The sequence below is a fragment of the Chiloscyllium plagiosum genome, unplaced genomic scaffold (genome assembly GCF_037043375.1).
Source record: "Chiloscyllium plagiosum isolate Xiang-an unplaced genomic scaffold, Cpla_swu_hap1 HiC_scaffold_26, whole genome shotgun sequence".
In the NCBI taxonomy this organism is placed as follows: domain Eukaryota; kingdom Metazoa; phylum Chordata; class Chondrichthyes; order Orectolobiformes; family Hemiscylliidae; genus Chiloscyllium; species Chiloscyllium plagiosum.
This window is the reverse complement of record NW_028270164.1, coordinates 5443617-5469119: the sequence shown is the minus strand read 5'-3', so window position 1 is coordinate 5469119 and position 25503 is coordinate 5443617. Positions and strand designations below refer to the sequence as shown.

Sequence of the window (25503 nt, the reverse complement as noted above, 5' to 3'; positions counted from 1 at the left end):
TTGTTCTGTGGTTCGAGGTGGGGAATGGACTATGTTGAGGGGAAAAGAAATGAATTTTACCTATGATTTCTCAAATCTGTTGAAAGAAACTTCAGCTTCTGTGATCATCAGTAGGTGACATCAAGAATGAGTATGCAAGGAACAAGAATCTTAATATGTGACCCATACTCAAAATGTGTGATCAAAGCAGAATTGGGTTCCCTCCTCCTGAATAGATTTCCAGGAAAGTGAACAGCTCTCTGTCTTCATTTCCCATCCCTGTCCCATTTCAAACCAGGTTATCAGATGGAATTAGTGATGGAAATGTGCAACCTCTTCACTCAGGAAGGTGAATCTTTGAAATTGTCCACACCAAAGGACTGTGGAAGCTTAGTTGTGGTCTGTGTTCTAGATAGAGATCAACAGATTTCTAGATAAGTATTTACATTCTCCTGGAATGAGAGCATCACAGGCAAGGCCAGAATTCATTGCCCATCCCAAATACCCTTTATTGGAGGAGCTTGCTGGACCTTTTCAGGGCTCTTCCGAGGACATTGCTATGATCTGGAATTGTATGTAGGTATGGATAAAATAAAATTGTCCATTTTGGCAGGGGAAAATTAAAAATGCATTTTTAACAGTGAGAGGTTGCAATAGGATCTGGTTGTCACGAATCAAAAGGGTGAAAATAGAAGTACAGATTTATGGAGAGTTAGTGGAATGTTAATTATCTCGAGGGGAATTGAATCCAAACATAGAGAGGTTATACCTCAGTTCTACATGACACAGGTGAGGACACATCTGGAATACTGTATACAGTATGGTATTCTGAGAGAGGCTTTAGCCCAGTGGAATTATCACTATGCTAGTAATTCCACTATGGCAGGTGTTGAAATGTAATAAATCTGGAACTTTTCTGTTGTTAGTCATTGTACAAATCTATCTGGTTCATGAATATCCTTTTAGGGAATGAAAATCTGTCTTTTCCTCATCTGGTCTGCAAGCAAGACCCACAGCAATGCAGTGACTTAATTGTCCACTGAAGTGGCCAAAAGGCCACTCAGGTCAAGGGCAATTAGGGATGGGCAACACATTGCTCACCTTTCTATGACACCCACATGCCACGAGGAGTTAGAGGAAGTATTGATGTCTTATTTCAGAAATGCTGCAAATGCACTGGTTATGAAGAAAGGTTGGGTGATCTATTTTCGTAATCATTGAAGTTTGGAAGAGGAAAAGGCAGCTTGATGGAAATATACAAAATCCTGAAAGCTTTTGACTGTGGATACTGAGAAACTGTTTCCTCATAAGGGAGCAGCATCTACAGCTTGGGGTCACTGTTCAAAAATCAAGAATTGCTGATTTAAAATAGAGGTTTTATTTTTAAATGAGTGCTGAGTCTTTGGAACTGTCATCCTGAAAACATGGTAGAACTATACTATATATATTTTCTTCTTGATAAGCAAGGGGTTGAAAAGTTATCGGAGTAGGCAGGGTTGTGGATTTGAACAAGGGAACAGGTTTGAGGGGCTGAATGGTATACACGTGATTCTACTTGTGCATTTGTAAGAATAGCAACTTTTCTACAGACATTTGTGAAATAGGGTTTTTACAGTAATTGTCAGGGTTGGCATATCTGACAGTGCCTTTCTGTTCCAGTTTTATTAATTGAACTTACATTTCACTGGCTGACATGGTGGCAAGCTCAGTAATCAGTGCAAAAGACAATGCAGTGAACTATTTGCATCTATTTTCAACCAAAATTGCTGAATGATGAGCCATCTTGTCCCCACTATCTTGGATGCCATTCTTCAACTGATTCAATTCACTGTCTGATATCAAGAAACAGCTGAAGGCACTGGTTACTGCAAATGGTTTCATTTAGAGGGTGGTTCGTGTATGGAATGAGGTGCCAGAGAAAGTGGTGGAGGCTGGTATAAATGCAACAGCAATATGAACCCAGATAACATCACAGCAATAGTACAGTAGACTTGTGTTCTAGAAATGAAACCATGCCTTTAATGAAGCTGTTCCAGTATAACTAAACACTGGCATCAGTACACTGGATTCATAGAGATGTACAGCATGGAATCAGATCCTTCGGTCCAACCAGTCTTTGCCGACCAGATATCCCAACCCAATCTAGTATCACCTGCCAGCACCCGGCCCATATCCCTCCAAATCCTTTCTATTCATATACCCATCCAAATGCCTATTAAATGTTGCAATTGTACCAGCCTCTACCACTTTCTCTGGCACCTCATTCCATACACGTACCACCCTAAAAATGAAAACGTTGCGTCTTAGGTCTCTTTTATATCTTTCCCCTCTCACCCTAAACCTATGCCCTCTACTTCTGGACTCCCTGACCCCAGGGCAAAGACTTTGCCTATTTGCCCTATCCATGCCCCTCGTAATGTTGTAAACGTTTATAAGGTCACCCCTCAACCTCCGAAACTCCAGGGAAAACAGACCCAGCCTGTTCAGCCTCTCCCTATAGCTCAAATCCTCCAAATCTTTTCTGATGCCTTTCAAGTTTCACAACATCTTTCCAATAGGATGGAGACCAGAATTGCACGCAATATTCCAGCAGTGTCCTAACCAATGTGCTGTACAGCTGCAACATGACCTCCCAACTCCTCTACTCAATACTCTGACCCATAAAGGAAAGCATACCAAATGCCACCTTCACTATCCTATCTACCTGTGTGTCCACTTTCATGGAGCTATGAACCTGCACTCTAAGGTCTCTTTGAGCAGCAACAGTCCCTAGGACCTTACCACTAAGTGTATCAGTCCTGCTAAGATTTGCTTTCCCAAAATGCAGCATCTCGCATTTATCTGAATGAAACTCCATCTGCCACTTCTCAGCCCATTGGCCCATCTGGTCAAGATCCTGTTGTAATCTGAGGTAACCCTCTTTCGCTGTCCACTACGCCTCCAATTTTGGTGTCATCTGCAAGCTTATTAACTGTACCTCTTATGCTAGCATCCAAATCATTTTTATAAATGACATAAAGTAGAGGACCTAGCACCGAACCTTGTGGCACTCCACTGGTCACAGGCCTCGAGTCTGAAAAACAACCCTCCACCACCTTTGAGCCAGTTCTGTATCCAAATGGCTAGTTCTCCCTGTATTCCATGAGATCTAACCTTGCTAATCAAATGCCATACTGAAGTCCATTTCGATCATAACTACCGTCTGCCCTCATCAATCCTCTTTGTTACTTCGTGAAAAAACTCAATCAAGTTTGTAAGACATGATTTCCCCCATACAAAGCCATGCTGACTATCCCTAATCAGTCCTTGCCTTTCCAAATACACATACATCCTGTCCCTCAGGATTCCCTCCAGCAACTTGCCCACCATTGACGTCGGCTCACTGGTCTATAGTTCCCTGGCTTGTCCTTACTACCCTTTTTAAACAGTGGCACCATGTTTGCCAACCTCCAGTCTTCCAGCACATCACCTGTGACTATTGATGATACAAATATCTCAGCAAGAGGCCCAGCAATCACTTCTCTAGCTTCCCACAGAGTTCTAGGGTACACCTGATCAGGTCCTGAGGATTTATCCACCTTTACCCATTTCAAGACATCCAGCACTTCCTCCTCTGTAATCTGGACATTTTGCAAGATGTCACCATCTATTTCCCTACAGTCTATATCTTCCATATCCTTTTCCACAGTACTGTACGTGAAATGTTGGACAAATCTAACCCAGCCCATTCTTGCATCCTCAGTTTATTCTTGATCACAAGCCAAGTGATACAAGGCGTCATTAACAGTGTTGTCTCACAACGCTTCCTCAGTAATGAGCAATGTTTGTTGTCTGCCAAAGCTGCTTACTACCTTGCCTCATCACAGCCTTGGTCAAACATGAGTTTAAGAGCTACATTCCAGAAGTAAGAGTGACTGCCCTTGATATCACAGCAGCATTTGACCAAGTGTGTGGCCCACGCGCTCTACCAAACTGAGTATTAGGAATTAAAGGAAAAGCTCTCTACTAGTTAGAGTCATACCTACCACTAAAGTGCTCGTTGGAAGTTCCTGGATATCATTGGAGGTACTCTTCTTGGGGGTGTACTCGGCCCACTTCAACTGCTTCCTCAGTGACTATCCTGTTATAAGGTTGGAGTGGGATATTCATTGCGCAATCAATGTTCAGCATTTCTTCATAGAATCCCTATACTGCAGAAACAGGCCCTTCATCCCAACAGATCCATACCGGCCCTCCAAGGAGAATTCCACCCAGATCCATTCCCCTACCCTATTACTCCACATTTCCCATGACTAATTCACCTAACCTTCATATGCCTGAACACTATGGGCTATTTAGCATAGCCAATTCACCTAATCTGCACATTTTTGGACTCTGGGAGGAAACCGGAGCATTCGACGAAACCCACACAGGCACTGGGAAAATGTGCAACCTCCACACAGACATTTGCCTGAGGCTAGAATCAAACCCCCTTCCTTGTTGCTGTGAGGCAGCAGTGCTAACCACTGAGCCACTGTGCTGCAACTCGTGTTAAACCAGGCTGTGAACAGCTGCAGCATAACCTGGAAAACATTCAGGCTTGCCATCTAATGGTTAGCAATAACCTCTTCCAATGAGAGAATTTAAGTAGTCCCTTGAAACTCGATAGCATTGCCATCATGAATTCTCCCATTGTCAACTGAAACTGAACTTCGACAACCTGAAACACTGGCTATCTGAGCAGCACAGAGGTTCAGAATTCATTGATATGTCACTCACCTTCTGCCTTTCAATGTTAGTCCACCTTCACAGCACAGTCAGGTGTATGATGGAATATTTCCCCCCACTTGCCTACATGAGTAGAGCTTCAATAATCCTCAATGCGCTCCACCATCTGGAATTAAGCAGATGGGCACTGAATCCATCACCCTCAATGTACAACAGGCAAAAACTTTCTACTTTAGAAAGGCATCATGTGTCGACTTTGTTTTGGTGGTCCAAAGGGCCTGTTCTTGTGCTGTATTGTTCTTTGTTATGCATTCCTGTCACCACACTCATGTAGTGGCAAATTGTGTTCCATATATGAGTGGGAATTGAATCTGCAATGTTGTCATTACATTACAAACCAGCTGCCCAGATAACTGCCCTGCCCCTACTCTCCACCCCAAAACCAACATACACAAAAAAGTGAATAACATAATAAATAGAGCAAGAGTAGACCATGCTGTCTCTACGCTGCTCTGCTAATCAATATGATTGTGATTGACCTTTCATGGCCTTTCCTGCCTACTTCACATATCCCTTGATTCCCTGAGAGTCCAATGATCTCAGGGATTTCAAACATTTACAATCCATGAAGTTATGAAGTTTTTCCTTATCTCAATCCTGAGTTTGTACCCCTGTGTTGCAGATAATTGCCCAGCCGGCTGTAAAAACCTCTCTCTACAGGACATTCTGGTATAACACAACAGTTGCATTACTCTGCAATCTCATGCGATAAAAGAATTGTGTTATGGGAAACCACTGTAGAAAATCGCTAGACCGATTCCGTAGAAAGTCCATGTTATTCAAACAGTGACCACAGTTTGTCAATCGTAGCCAATTCATGTTGACGAAATGTATTATATCAGAACGACCTATATTTGGTTAATCTCTTTCACAATGTTCAATGTTTCAATAAGCTCACTTTTCAATTTTGTGGGCAGTAGCCAGAGATCTAATTTTGTCACCCTTACACCAGAGGATAGTCCTCTCCACCCAAGAGTCAAGCTGCTGAGCCTTTACTAGATTATTTCCAAGCCAAAGATATCCTTCATTAGGCATGTTGATCATGTATTGCATCAAAAGATTCAGAAAGATATTGCAGTACAAATAATGTGGCAGTCACATTGCACACAGCAAACTCACATAACCTGCAATGTGTTGATAACTGGCTGATATTAGTGCTAGTTAAGGGATTAAAAAATGTCCAATGCATCAGGATGAATGAACATCCATGTTTGTTCCAACAGTAATGTAGGATCTTTTGCATATACCTGAGATGGTTTAGCATCAATTAGGGGAGAGATGGCATTCACTTAATTCAGTGCTGGAAATGTTAGCTGAGCTAATGAGTTCCATTCTCTGGAGTGGGATATGATTCTGAACCATCTGAATCCAAGGTGAGAGATTGATACCCGTGGAGTCACGACTGATTAGATAAACACGTTGAAGCACATTAATTTACCAGCCCAGGCAACAACTGGGTGCAATTTACTCAAAACTGAGCAGATGAAGTGATTTCATCTGAATTATCCCATCTAATGTATTGCATTAATGATACAAAGCTTTCTCCCTTTTTTGTTCCATTTGTGTCTTTTTTTTGCTGCATTATATGCATTGCTGCTGAATCTGTAATTATCTGGAAGAATACTGTGTCTGCAGATCTCCTCCACTAAAGTTGTACACTGAAAATGTAGCTGTACGAAACATATGTTACCATCAGGCCAACAACTCCCCCTAGAAGAGATATTGGAACAAAACTGAGACATCATACAGTTTTCTTATTCTGTTTATTGAAGCAATCACCAAACCTATGCTTATATATCCTTGTTCCTGCCCTTCAAAAGCTACAGGTCCATTGGGCACTGATTATATTTAATAAAAAACTCTGGGATTTGTTCCATTTTTTAAGGGATTGTATAAATATACATTGCTGTGTTTTGAGACTTACTGAGGTTCTGTGCTAATCTTACAACCAGTTGACTCACTGCCCGTTTGTGTCTTTACAACCTGAACATCATTAATAAAGTAAAAGCAGGAGTCTGTACCAAAACTTAGTTCAAGTAACAATCATCGGTGTAACTTGACGATAAAGGCCAAGTGGAAGTTGACATTGGAAGTTGACATGCTGTCTCTGCATTTTGTCTGAATAGTTCAGTTGTTAGGAAAGTGGCACTTTTGGTGCTATTACCTGAGGATTAACTGCCCAAATTCTCTCTGTTGCCTTTGCCAACAACTTTTCTTAGTATGTACAATGTCAACATTTGCATATTCCAGAAATGTGACTGTCAGTTTGCAACTTGGTGAGTCAGGCACAGAAGTAACAACCAACCCAGCTCAGTGATATTGTGTATTGCATCCTGTGTGGCATCTGCAGAACCTGTCTCCAATCATCCAGACCAAAGCTCCCTCCCAGCAAAGGAGTGCTGCACAGGTGAGACATTAAACCGAGGCCCATCTGCCTCCTCGTTTGGATGCAAACAATTTCACAACACTATTTCAAAGAACAGGGTAGCTCTCCCTATGGCCATTGCCAATATTTGTCCCTCCTGTAAAAATGAATTGTTGGTTGTTAATTTTGGGAGCTTGCTAAGTGTAAATCTGTTGTCACATTACTACCTATCGGAAAGTGCAAAACTCTAGGAGATATCCTGATGTTATAAAAAGTGTGAAATAAATGCAGGCTTTTCATTCTTTCTGGTAGCCAGTCTGCAGAGGATAAAGTTGGGTCCTATAAAAATTTAAAGTCACACAACACGAGATTATAGTGTAACAGGTTTATTTGGAAGTATAAGCTTTCAGAGCGCTACTTCTTTGTCAGGTAACTAGCAGCACGCCGAAAGCTTATAATTCCAAATAAACCTGTTGTACTATAACCTGGTGCTTTGTGATTTTTAACTGTGTCCACCTGAGTCCAACACTGGTACCTCCACATCATGCCTATAAAGATTGAGTGTAGACAGGCAGAAGGCTGGAAGAACACAGCAAGCCAGGCAGCATCAAGAGCTGCAGAAGTCAACGTTTCAGGTGAAACCCTTCTTCAGATTACACCTGAAACATCGACTTCTGCACCTCCTGATGCTGTCTGGCTTGCCGTGTTCTTCCAGCCTCCTGCCTGTCTACTTTGGATTCTAGCTTTGCAGTGTTTTTGTCTCTTAAGGTTGAGAGACCAGTGAAGACACATCCCACTACTCACATTAGATCTGCTTGCCCTGCCTGACCATTGCTGAAGAGTATGAATATAGCTTCCTGACATCTGGTTGCAATGGACAGAGTAACTTCTTGCTCTGGTAGACTGACCAGAAACCAGGAGTAGGTACTACAGATGCTGCAGATCAGAGTCAAGATTAAAGTGGTGCAGGAAAAGCATAGCAGATCAGGCAGCATCCGAGGAACAGGAAAATTGACGTTTCGGATAAAAGCCCTGATGAAGGGATTTTGCCCGAAACGTTGATTTTCCTGCTCCTCGGCTGCTGCCTGACCTGCTGTGCTTTTCCAGCACCACTCTAATCTAGACTGACCAGAAGACCTTTGCTACAAATGCCATCATGCATTGTCCTTAAGCCTGCAGTAGGTGGCAGAATTGGCTAACATTCAGTCATCACTGGGATTGTTTTCCAATTCTGTCCAGTAATTGCTTTTTCTTGCTGGTGACTTTAGTTTCTCCTGACTTGCCCACCATTTCAGCCCTTGCCACATCTGCTTTTCCTTCATTATATTTCTTCCTACTGTACTGTGTTAACATCACTTCAGTCATTTAATCACTTCTTGTTTTTCTGTGTTACCCAACTCTAGTTCTTCCTATTTCTGGAGGTTTCATTATAATCCCACTAAATCAAATAGCATTTATTCCTATTTCAACATTTCAATGATGAATGAAGTTTTTTTTAAAAAAAAACACTATTTTAGAGTCATAGAGATGTACCCCACGAAATAGACCCTTCAGTCCAACTCGTCCATGCCAGATATCCCAACCTACTCCCATTTGCCAGTACTTGGTCCATATCCCTCTCAACCCTTCCTATTCATATACCCATCCAGATGCTTTAAAATGCTGTAATTGTACCAGCGTCCACCACTTCCTCTGGCAGCTTATTCCATACACGCACCACCCTCTGCGTGAAAACATTGCCCCTTAGATCCCTTTTAAATCTTTACCCTCTCACCCTAAACCTATGCCCTCTAGTTCTGGACTCCCCCACCCAGATGAAAATATCTTGTCTATTCACCCTAACCATGCCCCTCAAGATTTTATAAACCTCTGTAAGGTCACCCCTCAGCCTCCGACAGTCCAGGGAGAACAACCCCAGCCTGATCAACCTCTCCCATTAGCTCAAATCCTCCAACCCTGGCAACATCCTTGTAAATCTTTTCTGAACCCTGTTGTGGTTCTGTTTGCTGAGCTGGAAATTTGTGTTGCAGATGTTTCGTCCCCTGTCTAGGTGACATCCTCAGTGCTTGGGAGCCTCCTGTGAAGCGCTTCTGTGATGTTTCCTCCGGCATTTATAGTGATTTGTATCTGCCGCTTCCGGTTGTCAGTTCCAGCTGTCCGCTGCAGTGGCCGGTATATTGGGTCCAGGTCGATGTGCTTGTTGATTGAATCAGTGGATGAGTGCCATGCCTCTAGGAATTCCCTGGCTGTTCTCTGTTTGGCTTGTCCGATAATAGTAGTGTTGTCCCAGTCGAACTCATGTTGCTTGTCATCTGAGTATGTGGCTACTAAGGATAGCTGGTCATGTTGTTTCGTGGCTAGTTGGTGTTCATGGATGCGGATGCGGATGCAACACAAATTTCCAGCTCGGTGAACAGGACCACAACAACGAGCACCCGAGCTACAAATCTTCTCCCAAACTTTTCTGAACCCTTTCAAGTTTCATAGTATCCTTCCGATATGAGGGAGACCAGAATTGGAAAACAATATTCCAAAGGTAGCCTAATTAATGTCCTGTACAGCTGCAACATGACCTCCTAACTCCTATATTCAATGCGCTGACCAATAAAGAAAAGCATACCAAACGCCTTCTTTTATCCTATCTACCTGTAACTCCACTTTCAAGCAACAATGAACTTGGCATCCAAGGTCTCTTTGTTCAGCAACATTCTCTAGGACCTAACCATTGAGTGTATAAGTCCTGCTCTGATTTGCTTTTCCAAAATGCAGCACCTCACATTTATCTAAATTAAACTCCATCTGCCACTCCTCAGTTCATTGGCCCATCGGATCAAGATCCTGTTGTACTCTGAGGTAACCTTCGCTGTCCACAACCCCTTTAAATTTGGTGTCATCTGCAAACCTACTAACTATACCTCCTTTATTCACATCTAAATCATTTATATAAATGACGAAAAGCAGATCAACCAACACTGATCTTTGTGACACACCACTGGTCACAGGCCTCCAGTCTGAAAAGCAACCAACCATCACATTGGTGTCCAGGTACTCCTACATGCTGCAGCCTTGACGCATCAGCTGGGCTGTCACCTTTAATGGATTCTAAATAATGATATTGTTCAATCATTTATTTTGCTTCGTATATATTTACCAATTTACATACAATATTAGAACATAAGCAAAGATTAGACTTTACGAACTTACTAGATACTCACCAAACAGCCGGCTGGTTTCCCAGTAGTGGAACAATAACCGACAATAGTACGAGTGGAAGATTTCCATTTGCATAGTACTTTTCACATTTTCAGGGCATTCCAAAGTACTTTTCATCCAATGAAGTACATTTCAATTGCTGTAATGTAGGCAATACAGCAGCCAATTTGTGCGCAAGGAGCTCCTACACATAACAAAGGAATAATGTACAAACAGCTTTTTAAAAAAGTGATTAAAATATAACCATTGGTTAGGACACTCAGGAGATCTCTCCTGCTCTTTTTCTAAAAGTCAGGTTAACCCTCAAATAAAATTGTCATGGTCAAGCTTTAAGAGGAAATTTAAACCATTACCTGAATTGAATTGAATTTATTGTCATGTGTACCGGGGCACAGTAAAAAGTTTTGTCTTGCGAGCATCCAGGCAGATCACAGAGTTAAATAGCATAGATAGTAAATACTAGGTAAACAGCGGCAAAAACAAAAACACAGGTACAGACGAATGTTAAGAGTTTGAGAGTCCATTCAGTATTTTAACAACAGTAGAGTCGAAACTGTTTCAAAACCATTTTGAAACCAGCTGGTGCATGTGTTCAGGATTCTGTACCTTCTCCCTGATGAAAGAGGTTGTAGAAAAACAATGCCATGGTGGGATGGATCTTTGAGAATGCTGGCGGCCTTTCCTTGACAGCGGGCCTCGTAGATGGATTCTATAGACGGGAGGTTGGCCTTTGTGATTGTCCGGGCCGAGTTCACCACTCTCTGTAACCGTCTCTAATCTTGAATGGTACAGTTGCCATACCAGGTAGTGATACATCCAGACGGAATGTTCTTGATGGTGCACCTATAAAAGTTGGCAAGAGTATTCGCCATCATGCCAAATTTCCTCAGCTGCCTGAGGAAGAAGAGATGTTGTTGGGCCTTTGTAACCAGTGCGTCCACATGAAGAGTCCAAGAAAGCTTGTTGTGGATGACCACTCCCAGGAGCTTGACACTCTCCACTCATTCCAACGCTGTACTGTTAATGTGTGGGGGGCATGAGTAACATCCCACCGAAAGTCAATAATGAGTTCCTTGGTTTTGCCGGCATTGAGAGCTAGATTGTTCTCAGTGCACCATTTTCCAGGACTTCCACCTCCTGTCTGTAGTCTGTTTCATCGCCATCTGAGATTCGACCGACTATGGTGGTGTCATCAGCGAACTTGTAAATGGCATAAGTCCGGTATTTGGTGACGCAGTCATGGGTACAGTAGGGGGGGCTGAGTATGCATCCCTGGGGCTCCAGTGTTGTGTACTAATGAGGATGAAATATTGTCCCCAATCTTCACTGATTGTGGCTTGTGGGTCAGGAAACTGAGGATCCAGTTTCAGAGAGTGGGGCTTAGTCCGAGATCACTAAGTTTAGGAATCAGTCTCAAGGGGATAATAGTGTTGAAGGCTGAACTGTAGTCAATGAGTAGGATTCTTATGAAGCTGTTCTTGGTGTCAAGGTGTTCTGGGGAGGAGTGAAGGGCAAGTCATATGGCATCTGACATGGATCTGTTGGTCCGATAGGCAAATTGGAGTAAGTCATGTGTAATGGGGAGGTTGGAGTTGATTAATGCCATGACCAGCCTTTCAAAGCACTTCATGACCAGCGAGGTTAGGGCCACTGGGCGAAGGTCATTGAGACATGCTGCATGAGCCTCCTTAGGCACAGGAATGATGTTGGCCCTTCTGAAACAGGGAGGGACAGTGGCCTGCTGCTGGGAGAGGTTGAAGATGTCCGAGAAGACCTCTGCCAGTTGATGTCCACATGCTCTGAGTGCACGGCCTGGTACTCCATCTGGTCCCATCACTTTGCTTGGATTCACACAAAGGAAAACTGATCTGACTCTGATGCAGTGACTGTTGGGAGAGGTTCGTCAGGACTAGTTGGAATAGGTGTTACCGAAATTTTGCTCAAAGCGATCATAGAAGGCGTTGAGACGATCTGGGAGGGATATGTCATTGTCTGCTATCTTGCACCTGCAACTCAGCAAGTGAGTACATTCATTGACTCATGGTTAGAAATATAGAAAATTGAAATAGTCCATTCAGCCCATCGATCCTGCTCCACCATTTAACATAATCATTGCTGATCCTCAATCTCATACCATTGTCCCAGTCACTGCCCGTGGTTCTTGATGGCCAGGCACATATCACACATTTCAGCAAAAGGAAGGATGACAGGGGAATAGAACTGCATTGAGCCAGAGTGGGAATGCCAGAGTTTTATATCGTCTCAAATTATGTTGAGTTAAAGGCCAGTCTTGATACTGCCCATTGTAATTCGTGACTGAATATCAAGAGCACATTTCATTGATGAGAACAGAGTTGTTTAAAGGGTATAAAAATGCTGAACGTCAATAGCCAGATCCCAGTACAGTATTTCCAACTTAGTTAAGCCACTCACTATCAGTTCTGAATCATTAAACTTGTGGATTCCAACTCCACACTTAGATTCCAGAGTACTGCTGAGGGAATGCTGACTAATAGACAAAACAAAAAACTGCAGATGCTGGAATCCAAGTTAGATAGGCAGGAGGCGGGGAGAACACTGCAAGCCAGGCAACACCAGGAGATGGAGATGTCGACCTTTTGAGTGTCACCCTCCAGGAAATGCTGACTAACTTGCAGTCCTACAAGAATTTGTTAATATTTGTGTTTATTCTCCTGCTGGGTTGCTGAGATCATTGGGCACTATTTCATAGCACCATACAACACAAGAGTCCATTTGATCAGTTGTGTCGGTGCTAGCAGTTTGAAAGCACCGATCAAATATGACCACCCTCAACTGACACTTTCCTATACCCCTGCATGTTGTCCTTGTCAGGTATTTATCCAATTCCACTTTTAAAGCTGTTATTGAACCTGCTTTGTTCTGATCCATGCTGATAGTACAACTGGACAAGTCAGATCCCAGAATGAAACCTGGCTTTTTGTAAAGTTTTCTTTATTTACATTGTTAATGCGATGGTTAATCTCAGAAACATATTCACACATGGTCATTCTTCAACAACAGAACAGAGTTTAATTACACAAGGGAGAAAAAAAACAAATTAAACCAAGCTGTCTAAATATACAAGACAGTTGGAATTATCATAAATCTTTTGGATGTAGGTTTGCTCACTGAGGTAGAAGGTTCAATTTCAGACATTTCATTACCCTACTAGGTAACATCTTAAGTGGGCCTTAGGTGAAGCAATGCTGAAAATTCCTGCTTTCTATTTATATGTTTGGGTTGGTGATGTCATTTCCTGTGGTGATGTTATTTCCTGTGGTGAAGTCACTTCCTGTTCATTTTCTCAGGGGGTGGTAGATGGGATCTAACTAGATGTGTTTGTTGATAGAGTTCCGGTTGGAATGCCATTCTTCTAGGAATTCTCGTGCATGTCTTTGTTTGGCTTGTCCTAGGATGGATGTGTTGTCCCAGTTAAAGTGGTTTCCTTCCTCATCTGTATGTAAAATACCAGTGAGAGAGGGTCATGTCTTTTTGTGGTTAGTTGGTATTCATGTATCCTGGTGGCTAGTTTTCTGCCTGTTTGTCTAATGTTGTGTTTATTACAGTCTTTGCATGGTATTTTGTAAATGACGTTAATTTTGCTCATAAAACAGCAGCTAATGAACTTGAAAGACCCTATATAGACAATGAGCAAAACTAATGTCATTTACAAAATACCATGCAAGAACTGTAACAAACACTACATTGGACAAACAGGCAGAAAACTATCCACCAGGATACATGAATACCAACTAACCACAAAAAGACATGACCCTCACTAGTATCCTCACATACGGATGAGGAGGGACACCACTTCGACTGGGACAACACATCCATCCTAGGACAAGCCAAACAAAGACATGCACGAGAATTCCTAGAAGCATGGCATTCCAACCGAAACTCTATCAACAAACACATCAAGTTCGACCCCAACGACAACCCCCTGAGAAAAGGAACAGGAAGCGACTTCACCACAGGAAATAACATCACCACAGGAAATGACATCACCAACCCAAAGAAACCCAAACATATAAATAGAAAGCAGGAATTTTCAGCACTGCTTCGCCTGAGGTCCACTGAAGATGTTACCTAGTAAGGTAACTTAATGTCTGGAAATGAACCTTCCAGCTCATCGAGCAAACCTACATCCAAAAACTCAACCTGAGCTACAAATCTTCTCAAAGTTCACTATCATAAATCACATCAAACTTTCAACCTCTTTCCTGACCCTATCCGTTGTAGAAAATGGATACTCAAGCCCAGAGAAATGACACCTATCTCTCAAACCTTTATGTTTCTACTCAACTGAGTTATAATATTCTCTTTGCTGTGGACTACAGAGACAATTTGTGACTTCTCCAAGACTACTGACATGAACTTTTCACAAATCTGAAACACAAAATTTTCTCCATTCTAATAACCTGCAGATTTCTAACCAAACTCTCCCTGTTTGGAAGCTTCGCAATCTAAACTCTTTTGCTGAGGTGTTGCATTCCTTGAACTGCCCTCAACTCCCTTCCAGGAGAAATTACACTTGCTTCTGAACATAACTGGTGTATCTTGTGAACTGAATTAAAAATTTGCTCAGTCCCTGATTCTTCCCAGATTGTTCCAGTCCGACTCAGTTCCCACCTGTAAATGTGTCTCTGAAACACCAGGAGGTGACAGGCTAGAGGTATGATCACTATTCACTAGTTTCCAATTCTCCCCATCCCACACCTCATTCCAGATCCAACCCTCCAAATCAGCACCACCCTCTTGACCTGTCCTACCTGTCCAACTTCCTTCTCATCTATCCGCTCCATCCTCCCCACCAACCATCACAATTACCCCCCACCTGCATCTACCTATTGCTTCCCCTGCTACTTTCCCATCAACCCCAACAACACTGTCCACTTTATCTCTCAGCCCCCTTCCCTCTCCACATTCCTGATGAAGGGCTTATGCCCAAATGTCCACTCTCCTGCTCCTCAGATGCTGCCTGACCGGCTGTGATTTCCCAGCGCCACACTTTTCATCTCTGACTCTCCGGCATCTGCAGTCCTCACTTGCTCCTGTTAATCTAGAGACCCAGGTAATTTTCTGGGGACCTGGGTTTAAATCTTGTCATGGTGGATGGTGGGATTTGAATTCAATAAAAATCTGGAATTAAGAGTCTAATGATGACTGAATCGATTGTCAGGGGAAAATCACTTCCTTACATATTTGGCCTACATGTGACTCCAGACCCACCCAATGTGGTTGACTCTTATCTGTCCTCTGGGCAATTAGGGATGGACGTACAGTTTAGACGTGATGCCCTCATCCTGTGAATGAGCTTAATAAAATGTAATTGGGTCTGCTTCTTATTCACATCCAGAATTAGAAAAATTATTCAATTTTGTTTCCAATTTCCATCCTTCTGTCAACTTCATATTGTCCATCTCTGACTTTTCTGTTTCCTAGCCTTGACTTCATTGTTTCCTTTACTGGGAATTGGCTGTCCACCAGTATCCATTACAAACCAACCCACTCCCGTAATTACCATGACTAAACTTCCTCATTTCCTGTTTCCTGCTTCCTGCAGTAGTCCACTCTGTTCTCCTCTCTGTTCTCTACGAATCCTCAGCTAAACACAACTGCAACTAAGGGAAAATGAGGACTGCAGATGCTGCAGATCAGAATCAAGAGTGTGTGCTGGAAAAGCACAACAGGTCAGGCAGCATCGAGGAGCAGGAGAATCGATGTTTCAGGCAAAAGATCTTCATCAGGAATAAGGCTGAGAGATAAATGGGAAGAGGGAAGATAGCTGAGAATGCAATAGGTATTTGAAGGTGAGTGGGAAGGTAATAGGCCAGAGAGGAATGTGGAGTGGATAGATGGGAAAGACGATGGACAGGTCAAGAGGATAGTGCCGAGTTGGAGGCTTGGGACTGGGATAAGGTGCGTGAGGGGAAATGAGGAAACTGGTGAAATCCGCATTAATCTCGTGTCATTGCAGGGTCCCAAGGTAGAAGATGAGGTGTTCTTCTTCCAGGTGTCAGGTGGTTAGGGTTTGGCAATGGAGGAGGCCCAGGACCTACATGTCGTTGGGGAAAAGGGAGGGGGAGTTGAAGTGTCCAGCCACGGCACGATGTGTTTGGTTGGTGTGGGTCTCCCAGGGATGTTCTCTGAAATGATCCAGAGGTTGGCGTCCTGTCTCCCAAATGTAAAGGAGACCACATCAGGTGCAATGGATACAGAAAATGACATGGTGGAGGTACAGGTAAATTTCTGTTGAATGTGGAAAGATCCTTTGGGGCCTTGGACAGAGGTGAGGGGGGAGGTGTGGGTGCAGATTTTGCAATTCCTGCGGTGAAAGGAGAAGGTCCGAGTGTGGGATGAGGGCTTTTGGGGGACATGAATCTGACTAGGGAGTTGCAGAGGAAATGGTCTTTCTGAAACACTAATGGGTGGGGAGGGAAATATGTCTCTGGTGGTGGGGACTGTTTGTAGGTAGCAGAAGTGGTGGAGGATAATGCGATGTATATGGAGGTTGGTGGAGAGGAAGGTGAGGACCAGGGGTGTTCTGTCCTTGTTTTGGTGATGGAAGAGGCCCAGGACCTGCATGTTTTGGCAATGGAGGAGGAAGTGGAGACGATGGCCTCCAGCACATCTCCTCCACTTCCCGCACCTCCACCCGTGAATCCCACCTCTCCCAATGCAGCAAGGACAGAACTCCCTGGTCCTCACCTTCCACCCCACCAACCTCCATATACACCGTATCATCCTCCGCCACTTCTGCCACCTACAAACAGACCGCACCACTCGGAATTTCCCTCCCCACCCCTGTCAGCGTTTCAGAGAGACCATTTCCTCCACGACACCCTTGTCAGATCCATGCCCCCACTCCCGGCACCTTCCCCTTTCACCGCAAGAAGTGCAAAGCCTGCGCCCACATCTCCCTCCTCACCTCCGTCCAAGGCCCCAAAGGATCCTTCCACATCCAACAGAAATTTACGATATCTCCACTAATGTCATCTACTGCATCCATTACACCCAATGTGTCTCCTTTACATCAGGGAGGCAGAACGCTAACTTGCAGATAATTTCAGAGAACATCTCTGGGACACCCGCACCAACCAACCCCACCACCCCGTGGCTGAACACTTCAATTCTTCCTCCCACTCCACCAAGTACATGCAGGTCCTGGGCCTCCTCCATCGCCAAACCCTAACCACCCGACACCTGAAGGAAGAATGCCTCATCTTCCACCTTGGAACCCTGCAACCCCATGGATCAATGTGGATTTCAACAGCTTCCTCATTTCCCATCCCCCACCTTATCCCAGTCCCAAGCCTCCAACTTGGCACCGCCCTCTTGACCTGTCCATCCTCTTTCCCATCCATCTGCTCCACCCTCATCTCCAGGCTATTACCTTCTCACCCACCTTCATCTACCTTCCCCATAGCCCCACCCCCTCCCATTTACCTCTCAGCCTCCCAGCTCACAAGTCTCATTCTTGATGAAGGGCTTATGCCCAAAACATTGATTCCTTGGATATTGCCTTACCTGCTGTGTTTTTCCAGCACAACACTCTCAATAACAAAGTGACAAAGAGGACTGATGAGGGTAGAGTGATGATGTGATCTACATGGACTTCAGTAAGGTGTTGGACAAGGTTCCCCATGGGAGACTAGTTAGCAAGGTTAGATTTCATGGAATACAGCGAGAACTAGCTACTTGGATATAGAACTGGCTTGAAGGTAGAAGACAGAGGGTGGTGGTGGAGGATTGCTTTTCAGACTGGAGACCTGTGACCAGTGGAGTGCCACAAGGATCGGTGCTGGGTCCACTACTTTTCATCATTTATATAAATGATTTGGATATGAACATAGGAGGTATAGTTAGTAAGTTTGAAGATGACACCAAAATTGGAGGTGTAGTAGACAGCGAAGAAAGTTACCTCAGATTACAACGGGATCTTGATTAGATGGGCCAATGGGCTGAGGAGTAGCAGATAGAGTTTCGATAAATGCGAGGTACGGCACTTAGGAAAAGCAAATCTTATACACTTAATGTTAAGGTCCTGGGGAGTGTTGCTGCTCAAAGAGACCTTCTCTTGAAAGTGGAATTGCAGGTAGATAGGATAGTGAAGAAGGTGTTTGGTATACTTTCCTTTATTGGTCAGAGTATTGAGTACAGGAGTTGGGAGGTCATGTTGCGGCTGAACAGGACATTGGTTAGGCCACTGTTGGAATATTGCATGTAATTCTGGTTTCCTTCCTATTGGAAGCATATTGTGAAACTTGAAAGGGTTCAGCTCTGATCTCCAGCATCTGCAGTCGTCACTAACTGCTGATGTCAGGTTAACCAGCCATTTTCCAGTGCTCTGGCACCCTCCCTGACTCCAGTGATTCCTGAAAAAGCACCAGCAATGACTCCACAATCTCCTCAGCTATCACTTTCTCCATCTAATCTAAGTGATTTAAACACCTTCGGACCTTTCAGCTTCTCCTTAGCGATGGACATTACACTCACCTCTGCCTCCAGCTCTCTCGAAATTCCAGTATGCTATTGGTGTCTTACACCATGAAGACTGATGCAAAATATCTATTCAGTTCCTCTGCCGTTTCTTTCTTTCCTATTATTACTTGTAGACGTAATCCCCCAGTTAAGTTGTTCCAGTACAATTACACACGCACATCTACCTGACAATGTGGAAAATTGCCCCAGTATGTCCTGTACACAAAAAGCAGGTCAAACTGAACCTCACCAATGATTACACCATCACTCTACTCTTAATCATAGCAAGTGTCATCAAATGTGCTACCAAGCAGTATCTGCTCAGCAATAACCTGCTCAGTGATGCCCAGTTTGGGTTCTGCCAGGGCCAATCAGCTCCTGACCACATTATAACCTTGGTTCAAACATGGACAAAAGAGCTGATTCCAGAGGGGAGGTGGGAATGATAGCCCTTAATATCAAGTCTACATTCCACCAAGTGTGGCATCAAGGAGCCCTAGCAAAACTGGTGTCAGGGGAAAACTCTCCACCGGTTGGAGTCATACCTGGCACAGTAGGAAGATGGTTGTGATTGTTGGACGTCAGTCATCTCAGCTCCAGGACAGCTCTGCAGGAGTTCCTCAGGGGAGTGTCCTTAGCCCAACCATCTTCAGCTGTTTCACATAAAAGGTCAGAAGTGGAGATGTTCGCTGATGATTGCACAATGTTCAGCACTATTCGCAACTCCTCAGATACTGAAGGAGTTCATGTTCAAATGCAGCAAGACCTGGACAATACCCAGGCTTGGGCTGACAAGTGGCAAGTAACATGTGCCATATAAATAGCAGACAATGACCATCACCAGTAAGAAACAATCTAACTACCAACTCTTGACATACAATGGTGTTACCATCACTGAATCCCCCACTATCAACATCCTTGGGGTTACCATTGGTCAGAAACTCAAGTGGACTCTCTGCATACACAACAGTGGCTACAAGAGCAGGTCAGAAGCTAAGAATCCTATGGGTCAGTCACTTCCTGACTCCCCAAAGCCTGTCCAACATCTACAATACACAAGTCAGAAGTGTGATGAAATACTGCCCACTTGCCTAGATGGGTACAGCTCCAACAACACCCAACTGGCTCAACACCATCCAGGACAAAGTAGCCCACTTGATTGGCACCATATCTACAAACATCCACTACCGACGCTCAGTAGCAGCAGTATATACTATCTACAAGATCAACAGAAATTCACCAAAGATTCTTGAAAAGCACCTTCCAAACCCATGTTTACCTCCATCTAAAATCACGGAATCCTTACAGTGTGGGAGCAGGCCATTCAGTCCATGCCAACCCTCTGAAGACTATCCCACCCAGACCTACTCCATTACCCTGTCCCTGTAATCCTGTATTTTTCATGGCTAACCTCTCCACATCTCTGGGTAATTTAGCATGGCCAATCCACCTAATCTGCACATCTTTGGACTGTGGGAGGAAACTGGAGAAAACCCACACAGACACGGGGAGAAGGTGCAAACTCAACACACAAAAGTCACCTGAAGGTGGAATCAAACCCTGGTCCCTTGCACTGTGAGGCAGCAGTGCTAGCCATTGAGCCACCATGCCATGAAGGACAAGGGCAGCAGATAAATGGGGAAACAAACACATGCAAGTTTCTCTCCAAGCCACTCACCAACCTGACTTGGAAGTACATCACCATGGGGTGGCACAGTGGCTCAGTGGATAGCACTGCTGCGTCACAGCACCAGAGACCCGGGTTCAATTCCAGCCTTGGTCGACTCTCTGTGTGGAGTTTGCACATTCTCCCCGTGTCTGCGTGGGTTTCCTCCCACAGTCCAAAGATGTGTAGCTTAGTGGGCGGCACGGTGGCACAGTGGTTAGCACTGCTGCCTCACAGTACCAGAGACCTTGGTTCAATTCCCGCCTCAGGCGACTGACTGTGTGGAGTTTGCACGTTCTCCCTGTGTCTGCGTGGGTTTCCTCCGGGTGCTCCAGTTTCCTCCCACAGTCCAAAAGATGTGCAGGTCAGGTGAATTGGCTATGCTAAATTGCCCATAGTGTTAGGTAAGGGGTAAATGTAGGGGTATGGGTGGGTTACGCTTCGGCGGGTCGTTGTGGACTTGTTGGGCCGAAGGGCCTGTTTCCACACTGTAATGTAATGTAATCTAATCTAATCTTAGGTGAATTGGCTATGCTAAATTGCCTGTAGTGTTAGGTGCATTAGTTAGAGGGAAATGGGTCTGGGTGGGTTACTCTTCAGAGGGTCGATGTGGACTTGTTGGGCTGAAGGGCCTGTTTCCACACTGTAGGGAATCTAATCTAAAAACATTCCCTGTCGCTGGGTGAAAATCTTGGAATTCCATCCTGAGTCAACCTACACCACATAGTCTGGAGCAATTCAAAAAGACAGCTCATCACCAACTTCTCAAGAGCAACTAGGGACACGCAATAACTCTTGGCCAGCCACTTCCCACCGGTGTATTTTAAAAAATCCACGAACAGGTTGATGAGAAACACCGTAAAAATGACAACTGTTATGTAAGGGGTTCTGGTGGTAGTGACTCTACCTATGAACCAGGATGCTTGGGACTTGCTGGAGTGGCGTTTAATAACATCTCTCAGCAGGTCAGTTAGGACACTATTTATTGCCAGCGATGACTTGAGGTCTCTCGAACTCTCCAATCCCTGATGCTGATTTGGTTTAATCTCCAAGGGTGTTTCTCAGCTCTCCCTCGCTGGAAGTTTTTTTTAGGATACTGATGAGGTGTAAAATCTAACTGCTGAACAATGCAGGACAATGGCAGGTCATTGATTTAATTTAAGGTTTGCATGGAGAACATTCCAAGGGGTAGTGAATTTTAAAAGAAACAGACAGGAAACTTTCTAGCAGGCTTGGTGTCTGGTAAAAGTTCACAATTTAACAAAATAAGGCTGAAAAGGTCTCGCAGCAGCGAATAATGTCCCTATCTGATTAGGGCCTGTCCCAAGCGCCAGCTTGTCACTAAAACAAAAATTGGGTATTTGCAAGTTGCGTTTCTAGATGGGTAATGTTGCAAATGTTCCGCTAGACTCAATCTCGAATCCCCCGGGTTTGGATCATCTACCACTGACTTGCAATGCAATACACCCTGGCTTTGCATCATATTTGAACCTGGTGTTAAAAAAAAGGTCAAAGTAATTCACTCATTTCCCAAGTGTGAGTGCGATTTGAGAGTAAGTTTCACTTTCGTTTCCAGATATTTTTAAAAATTCGGCTTTCAGAACTTCGGAAACAACCGAGTTGCCTCATTTGTTGTCCTCTCTCTGTTGGAAAGCGGCAATTCCCCTTCAAACTTTGAACCCCGCCCCTTGTTTCATTTACTCTGTTTCACTGCAAGGGCGGTGTGTGATCCTTTCAATTAGTGGTCATTTAAAACAAAACAACCGAGATGCCCAAGAAGTTTCGTATCAAAGACATGCGTGAGGTGGGGCTGAAGTTTATAGAATTTCTAAAGGATGCGGAGCAAGAAGAAGTGACCGACAGGGAGATTCTTAAAAGTATTTACAATTCCCAATTTCGGGGCAGGTAATGTGTCGTTTATTTTGTACCAACGAGTCCAGGCGGGGCCGGGCGAAGTTGCTACTTTCCTGGCGACTGTGTATCCAAAATATTGCTACTTTTATTTTGAGATGTTGGGGAGGATTTCTTGAATGTACAACATGCTCGTTCCTGCAGGGTCTGGTTGTTTGATGTTGCTGAAATGCGTTGCTTGGAGTTTACAGCAACATCAGCAACCCAGGCAAGAGTTCAAGGGATTGTTTTTGGTTCGGGAGGGGAGGGTGGGGAATAGCTCTATTGGTTGTTTCTGTGCGAGAGATATTTTGTGGAGGTCGGTTTCTTTGTTTCTTAGAAGGATGTTTGAAATTGGCTAGTGCTAGTGTGCTTCCAATTAAACCTGTTGGACTGTAACCAGGCGTTGTGTGATTTTTAACTTTGTCCCACCCCAGTCTAACACCGGCATCTCCAAATCTTGAAATATGAATGTACTAATGAGAATGGCTGCTGCCTTCAAGGAAGGAGTGGAAATAATTATACAAACTAATTAATTGTTCCTTTTTGAAATGACCCCATCCAGGCCATTCCTCCCTCACTATTCCCCCCCCCATTTCATTCCCACTCAACACATGCCTCACTCTATTCCCCCATCCCCTCACTCCATTCCCCCCATGCCAGACATTCTCTAACTCCACCCTGCACTCCAATTTGTACCCAGAGAGAAAAAAATAAGAAGAATTCGTAAAGGACACTTTACATTTTGATGTGGAGATGCCAGTATTGGACTGGGGTGTACAAAGTTAAAAATCACACAGCACCAGGTTTTAGATTAGATTCCCTACAGTGTGGAAACAGGCCCTGCGGCCCAACTAGTCCACACTGACCCTCCGAAGGGCAACTCACCCAGTCCCATTGCCCTACATTTACTCCTGACTAATGCACCTAGTGCTATGGGCAATTTAGCATGGCCAATTCACCTGACCTGTACATCTTTGGAATGTGGGAGGAAACTGGAGCACCCGGAGGAAACCCATGCAGACACGGGGAGAATGTGCTAACTCCACAGAGACAGTTGCCTGAGGTGGGAATTGAAGCCGGGTCCCTGGTGTTGTGAGGCAGCAGTGCTAACCACTGAGCCACCATGCTGCCCGTTTAGTTGGAAGTTCTAGCTTTTGGAGCACTCCGAAAGCTAGTGCTTTCAAATAAACCTTCAACTGTAACCTGGTGTTGTGATTTTTAACTACTTACATTTTGAGGTTGACTCATACCTCAAAATGGAATTTCAGTATGTTCATTTCTAAGGATAACTGTTTTACTGTTCCATTTGCCCTCGAGGTAAAGTCCTGTAAAACCATAGAAAATTGAATAGGAGTCGGCCATTCAGTCTGTTCGGTCTGCTCTGCTATTTGGTGTGATTGTGGCTCGTCATTCAACTCCATACCTGTTCCCATTTTTCTTCCATATTCTTTGATCCTGTTAGCTCTGCGAAATGTATCTAGCTCATTCTTGGTTCCACTTAAACAGCAATAATATCCTTGCCCAGTAGTGCATTAATTTCCCTTTTAACCAGCAATGCTATCCCACCGTTCCTAAAACAGAATCTCCCTAGATATTCCGTTCCAATTTCTGGTCACTCTGTAGCCACATCTTAATCCCAACTGTGTCATACCTGTTTCCACTTGCTGTGTGACTAATTCATCTACTTTATTGTGAATGCTGTGTGCATAATGGCACAAGGCCATAAGACTGGACTTTGTAACATTCTGAGGTAAAAACAATGACTGCAGATGCTGGAAACCAGATTCTGGATTAGTGGTGCTGGAAGAGAACAGCAGTTCAGGCAGCATCTGAGGAGCAGTAAAATCGACGTTTCAGGCAAAAGCCCTTCATCAGGAATTCCTGATGAAGAGCTTTTGCCCGAAACGTCGATTTCGAAGCTCCTCAGATGCTGCCTGAACTGCTGTGCTCTTCCAGCACCACTAATTAATTTGTGATATTCTGAGTCCATTCGTATTATTTGGCAGCGGCCCTGTATGATCCATGCCCTTGAATTCTCTGCCCATTACTTTCTTATTTTAATTTTATTTGTTTAACCATTTGTGCAACATTAAACAACATTCCCTGAATTAAAAACCAATTCCTGTTCTTTATAAGGACTTAGTGGGCCAATTGGAACTGAAAATGGGAATAGACCATTCAGCCCTTTATCCTGCTCTGCCTTCAATAAGGTCATGTCTAATATAGTTGTGGCCTCAGCTCTGTTTTCCCATCTGCAGTCCCTATAACCCTTGACTCCCTTGACTATCAAAAATCTATCTATTTCAACCTTGAATTAATTTCAAGACACCTCCTCCATTACTTTATTGGGAAGAGAATCCCATATTCTGAGAAGGAAAACTAAATCTTCTAGTCTCTTCCTTAACAAGACTTCTGATTATTAACAAAAACCCAAGAACTTCAGATGCTGGAAATCTGGGGGACTAAAACACAGGAATTGCTGGGGAAACTCAGACAGGTCTGGCAGCATCTGTAGAGAGAAAGCAGAGTCAATGTTTCCAGATCAGTGACTCATTTTTTTTCTTCAAAACATACACTGGAATCAAAACTTTGACCCTACTTTCTATCCACAAATGCTGCCAGACTAGTGTTTTTTTTCTGATTCTTGAACTGTCTCCCCTAGTTCTAGAAATGCTGCTTACTACTTAAATGGAGCATGATTGCAGAGAGGAATCTGGGGTGTCCTGGTAAATGAATCAAGGACTTACATTATGAAGAAAGGTAAAATCCTCATGAAATCTATCCTACCCAATCCTCTCAGGAACTTGGTTCAATGAGATCATCTCCATTTTTCAAAACCCCAGTGCGAATATCCCCAACCTGTTCAACCTTTCTTCATAATGTAAGTCCTTGATTCAAAATAAAACAAAGATGCCGGAGATCTGAAAGAAACAAATAGGGACATTGCTGGAGAAACTCAGGACTGGGAATATCTGTGGAGAGAAAGGAGAGTCAACATTTCGCGACCAGTGATTTTTTTTTTTCCCTCTCTATCGGAGCAGACACTGGACTCAAAACGTTACTTTGTTCGTCTGTCTCTGTCTGTCCCTCTCTCCCAGTTCTGCTGTTTCTCCAG

At 43.9% G+C, this 25503-nt stretch overlaps 1 protein-coding gene across 3 annotated transcripts in view; it reads left to right on the top strand.

Annotated features, from left to right (window-relative positions):
- The first annotated feature begins 22107 nt into the window (after positions 1-22107).
- Positions 22108-25503, top strand: part of LOC122563033 (RNA helicase MOV-10-like) — a 92307-nt gene continuing 88911 nt past the window's right edge. The window contains exon 1 of one of the 3 annotated variants that reach the window (XM_043716360.2): positions 22108-22400. In XM_043716360.2, coding sequence (XP_043572295.2) covers positions 22264-22400 — 137 coding nt within the window. In that variant the 5' untranslated portion in view covers positions 22108-22263. The remainder of the gene's footprint in view (positions 22401-25503) is intronic. The other 2 variants (XM_043716359.2, XM_087973439.1) reach the window with 2 other exon arrangements.